Genomic DNA, 5,780 nt, shown 5'->3' on the forward strand with positions numbered 1-5,780 from the left:
TACAAGTGTATAAATAATATATGCTTTTCCATATAAGTAACAGTCAAATTGCTTGGAAAAATACTGCAGAATTATACAAAATAAAGTAAGGGGGAAAAGCAATCCAGATGATAACTTAATCATAAGATCAGATAGTATCCAACTTTTCTCACACAAGTTTTCTTGCAGCTTGAATTAAAGCATAGCTATAAGAGTGCTTTATTTTGAAGTTCTGTGTTAATTCTCAATGCCAGGCTTCACACACAGAATTAACACAGAGATGTGTACTCAGTGGCCTCTAGCAGTGATATAAAACATTTTTGATTTCAGATTTTCAGCAGTGGAAATTTCCTAAAAAAGATGTACTGTTTTGTTAATTATTGCACAACCATTATGGTTTTTAAATCGAGAACCAGAAGTACATTTGATAAAAATGTGTGTACAAACTGGATGTTAAAAGGCCTTAGATACTGAATATTTCCAAGTACAACAAAGTCCTGTTTGTGCCACAGGTGTTCAGGCCAGCCAGTATACCCCACTTTTCAGAGAGTACAGGAAGTGACACCAGCTGTTTGCATAGCTGTAAATGTACGCCCTTCTGAGGAGATGCTGAATGCTGGTTCTGCTCAGTCACTGTGGCCGTACTGCCCAGCTGGAGGGAAACAGAGGGATTGCTGTGCAGCTTTTTGCTGGGCTGTCACAAAGCCTCACAAAGAGGTCTTTCTCTGCCATACCAGGATGTGCGGGAGTCACATGGTTTCTACATGTGGCTCTGACAGACAGCCAGTTGTTATGCAACAGTCCTTTTTATTTGCAGTTGCCAGCTGAACTAAACTCGTCCAAGTCAAAATGCTATCAGTCTGAGTGTAACAGCACAGTGCTATTTGTGATATCCCATGACGAGGCAATATAGCGTACATTCAGTTTAACTTGTATTTTCTTTTGGTATTCATAAATGGGCTGCAAGAAATGCAGGCATAAGTACATTTCTCAAAAACCATAAAGATAGCCAGAGATGAGCAATGACTTTGTTTGTCAGCTATATGTGACAAAGACCAATGCAGGCTGAAACATTGTTTACATTATAAGTCAGCAGGGTACACCTCTGAATGGCATTAACATCGACAACACCATCCAGTTGATCTGTACCAACCTGTACCAACTATTCATTAAGTGTAATTTTTGTAGTCTATACTTTACCTTACAGTGCAAAAAAGTGGTGATTTGCATCTTGCCAGTGGAAGGATTCCAGTTCTTGTCTGCCCTCTCCTAAATTGACTTGCCTTGCTGTAGCAATGGAACAGGCCAAATATAAATATGAATGTATAAATATTTGGGAATTCCAAATGGAGAGATCGATATAAAAGATAATGGATAACATTATTTAATTTGGGAACTTAGAAAATAAGATTGATTTTTAATCCAAAGAAATGCATGTGTATGATTATGTAAAAAAAAAAAACATGCACAATATGTAACATTAACATTGTAACATCCAGTAAAATCCTGGCAATGATTGGAATGTTAGAACAATATACAGAAACAGTCCATGACGTAACCAGCCGTGAATATTGGAAATTTACATAATTTCTAATATTCTATTTATTTGTTTATTTCATCCGGATGTATGAGTGTTGTAGCAAGATGGACGTTGTAGTTTTTCTCCTTGATCTGGTTTACGTTTCTGCAGGTTCACAGAACTACAAGAACCAAAAAGCACCTGAAAATCATCACGCATGCTCAGTTGAGTTTTTACCTAAACGGCAGGAAGCTTAGCTGAAATTCACTGAAACAGGTTCGTTTTGACATTTATTTTCTAAATTGGTATTTAGAATATTTGTTCTGAATAATGGAGCAGTTGCTCATTCTTAAAATGTTGAAATAGGAAAATATATTTCTACCTTTTACTGATAGTTGAGGCCACACTGCAATACTTAACAGTTACTAGCTATAAAAGTAGATGCCAGCGAGCGAGTAAACATACCCCCCGTGACAGCTGGGCCCATCAAATTCTGCTGTCTAGCGCAACTACTTACTAAATAGTTGAAATCTTTATCATAACGTTCCTAACTCAGTAATAGCCTTCATTTCTGGTAAATCTGTCAGTTGATGTAACAAGCGAATGTTATCTAATAGGGTAAATATGGCGTTAGCCGTAGTTTTGCTGCTAACAAGCTAACTGTGCGAGTTTACCAACTGAGTTACGTGGACTAGTACATTTTCTCTTAACATTAGCTATCTAGCTAGTCTGCATCAGCTAGATACCCAGCGCCAACGTTACGTTACATGTTACAAAAGCGTTATACAAATTACCATGGTTGTTAACCACCGAGCGTCAGAAAAGATTATGGCAGCGAAGCGAACATAATCTTCGTACATAGCCACAAAAGGATAACATTGCCACAGAAATGATAAAATAGTTGGGTAGATCCACGTAAATGGATTACTAAGCTGTACTAACATTCTTTCAACTAATGGATTATTAATACACCCACAGAATGACAAGTACAGACTGTTCCTGGCCCATATCTGAATTGGGCTATTCAGCACATGTAGGACTGTACTTGTAATGGTGGTTTCTGCGTTAAATCATGGAAGGGGTATTTTTTTGAATGCATTGCTGTTCTACATAAGAATAGCGGTAGTGTTGATGCAGGTTCTTCCTCGCGCAGATCCTGACAAAGTTCACTTTACAGAATGCCAGTACAGGTCTGCGTAACTGTTCTTAGTTCCATACTAAAGTGGACAACATTTCTCCTTGAAATCCCTGAACAATATGTAAGTGTCCAGGGTGGTGAGAGGATCAGAACAGCAAGGTATTGGTGTATATGTCTAGATTTCAGACATTTGACCGAACAGTGTAGTTGGAAGCTTCAAGGCCAGTTAATATTACAATAATAACAATAATCAGATGGGGAGATGATTTCGTATTACATTTCCCTTAATGGTCTTTTTTGCTTCGTTTGGTATATGTTGCAGTTGCTGAATGGCCACTAGGTGTCAGTGGTAAAAAAAAAAAAAAAAGAAAGGAAAAGGCTTGTTGCTGGTCATTAAGTTGCTGGACCTCACCGAATAAGACATGATGATAGCTCAACACCCAACACTGAATTAACACGTTAAATATTACAAAAGTAAATATTAACAGCGGTAATTGTGCCCACTCCTTACAGGTGGCATGGAGCGGTGATGTGACCAACCCCCCTCCCCCCCCTCCCCGGAGCAGAGAGCAGGGTGCCGTTGCCATGACGGAGTGCTTCCTGCCTCCGAGCAGCAGCCCCGGAGAGCAGCGGCGGGTGGAGCACGCGGGGAGCGTGGCGCGCACGCCCAGCTCTGAGGAGATCAGCCCCACCAAGTTCCCAGGCCTGTACCGCGGTGGCGAGCACTCGCCCCCTCACGATGGCCATCACCACGAGCCCCCCGACCCGGCCTCCGACGACGACAGGGAGCACGGCAAGAAGAAGAACAAGTTTAAGAAGAAGGAAAAGAGGAGTAAGGATGATTTCACACGGAAATAGGCTTCTGTAGATTCAGTGGGGCCTGCCTTTATCATTGGAGTCCCATATAGGCCTGCAGGCGTTGAGGAGGGCAATTCCTACAGAGCTTTGAGTAAAATACAGCATAAGACCCAGTCACCCTAGGAACTGAATTTGACCCCCCAGAACTAGATTGTGGCATTCTCTGTAAGATTGATAACAGGTTAGAGGGCGTTATTTAGTACCATGGCATTTTTAAAACACTTTAAATCAATAAAACAGTTTTATATTATTACAGTGAAATAAGGTTATTTTTAACAAAATAAAGGTTTTTGAACAAAATATAGGTTTCTAGCAGACAATACACAAAGAGGCCCCTGTGCCAGCCCTCTGTCGAGAAGAACACCAAAGTATCTTTGTTTGCGGCCTGTTCCCTCCTCCTCAGTATGCAGGGTGGGGGTGGGGGGTTCAGCCATGTCAGCTGTTTGACCTGCTACCCCTGTTCCATCCCACACCTCAGAGATCGTGCGTCAAAGAGGAAATTCTCAATTCTTTTTTTCTGTCACAATCCTCTACACTAGCCCCTGTTCAGATTTCTGCACGGCTCTCACCAGAAGAGAGGGTAAAGTTTTGATTTTTTCCCCCACCCCAACATTGAATTTCCAACTTTTCTACTACGGCTATATTTAACTTTTCCAGGGCAGTGCAGTCAGGGTGGGAGTAGCAGAGTGATCCCCAGTGTCAGTGTCTGTGGTGGTCGGGGTGAGTGTCGTATTGGGAAAGCTCTCCAGGGCTGATGATGTGGGGTGTTAGGTCTCTGGGACCGCAGGTCGCTGCCGCCAGGTCTCCAGTTAATTTGTGTGAAGCGGGCAGTGTCGCGGAGGAGCCGGTCTGTGGGTTTACACAGGGGATACTGCGTAATCGAGCGCTGACCTCTTTTCTCAATTCCTTCCCGCCCTCGTTTCCTACGCTGTGGTGACAGAGAGCGGGAGAGGGGAGCAGGGATAGCGGTCTAACCCTCTCTGCGAAGCTCTGTCTGAAACGTTTCTCTCTGCCTCCAGCCGAGGGCTACGCCGCCTTCCAGGAGGACAGCTCGGCCGACGAGGCGGAGAGCCCGTCCAAGATGAAGCGCTCCAAGGGCATCCACGTCTTCAAGAAGCCCAGCTTCTCCAAGAAGAAGGAGAAGGACTTCAAGGTGAAGGAGAAGCCCAAGGAGGAGAAGAGCAAGGACAAAAAGTCTAAGGACCTGACGGCGGCCGACGTGGTCAAGCAGTGGAAGGAGAAGAAGAAGAAGAAGAAGCCCACTGCTGAGCCCGAGCCGGTCGCCGTGGAGATACAGTCGCCGCGGCCCGTCTTCGGAGCGCCGCTGATCGACGTGGTCAAGAGGACCTCGCTCTATGACGGCATCCGGCTGCCGGCCATCTTCCGGGAGTGTGTGGACTACATCGAGCGCTACGGCATGAAGTGCGAGGGCATCTACCGCGTCTCAGGTGTGCCTCCGCCTCTGTTTATACTCCCCCCATTCCAAACGAGACTTGCACTGCCTATACGCACACATGCGCTCCGCCTATAACCTGCTCGATTTGTGCTGGTGAACTATTCCATACGTAACTGTGAGGTCAAGCGCTGTCCTGTCCTGTTCTTATAGCTGTGAATCTGTAGTGAAGTCTGTAGCTTTGTGAGTCTGTTGGAAGTCTGTAGTTTTGTGAGTGTAGTGAACTCTGTTGTTTTGTTAGTGTACTGAAGTCTAGTTTTGTGAGTCTGTACTGATATATAATGAACTCTTGTAGTTTTGTGAGTACGTACTGAAGTCTGTAGCTTTATGAGTCTACTGAAGTCTGTAGCATTGAGAGTCTACTGAAGTCTGTAGCATTGTGAGTGTACAGAGTCTACTGAAGTCTGTAGCATTAAGAGTGGACAGAGTGTACTGAAGTATGTAGCATTAAGAGTGAACAGAGTGTACTGAAGTATGTAGCATTGTGTACTGTGAGTGTACAGCGTACTGAAGTCTGTAGCACTGTGAGTGTACTGAAGTCTGTAGCACTGTGATTGTATTGAAGTCTGTAGCACTGTGAGTGTACTGAAGTCTGTAGCACTGTGAGTGTACTGAAGTCTGTAGCAGTGCGAGTGTTCTGACAGGCCCTGGCCTCTCTCCTCTGCAGGGATGAAGTCGAAGGTGGACGAGCTGCGGGCGGCGTATGACCGGGAGGAGTGCCCCTGCCTGGAGGAGTATGACCCGCACACAGTGGCCAGCCTGCTGAAGCAGTACCTGCGGGAGCTGCCGGACAACCTGCTGGGGCGCGAGCTGGCCCCGCGCTTCGAGGAGGC

The 5,780-nt window shown here is 44.7% G+C and overlaps 1 protein-coding gene across 2 annotated transcripts in view; it reads left to right on the forward strand.

Annotated features, from left to right (window-relative positions):
• The first annotated feature begins 1,745 nt into the window (after positions 1-1,745).
• ralbp1 (ralA binding protein 1) overlaps positions 1,746-5,780 on the forward strand; it is a 15,471-nt gene continuing 11,436 nt past the window's right edge. The window contains exons 1-4 of one of the 2 annotated variants that reach the window (XM_061256195.1): positions 1,746-1,774; positions 3,150-3,468; positions 4,514-4,942; positions 5,615-5,780. The exon at positions 5,615-5,780 is cut by the window's right edge and continues 184 nt beyond it. In XM_061256195.1, the coding sequence (XP_061112179.1) occupies positions 3,222-3,468; positions 4,514-4,942; positions 5,615-5,780 (842 nt within the window). In that variant the 5' untranslated portion in view covers positions 1,746-1,774; positions 3,150-3,221. The remainder of the gene's footprint in view (positions 1,775-3,149; positions 3,469-4,513; positions 4,943-5,614) is intronic. The other variant, XM_061256196.1, reaches the window with a different exon arrangement.

Source organism: Conger conger, chromosome 9 (genome assembly GCF_963514075.1).
Source record: "Conger conger chromosome 9, fConCon1.1, whole genome shotgun sequence".
In the NCBI taxonomy this organism is placed as follows: Eukaryota; Metazoa; Chordata; class Actinopteri; order Anguilliformes; family Congridae; genus Conger; species Conger conger.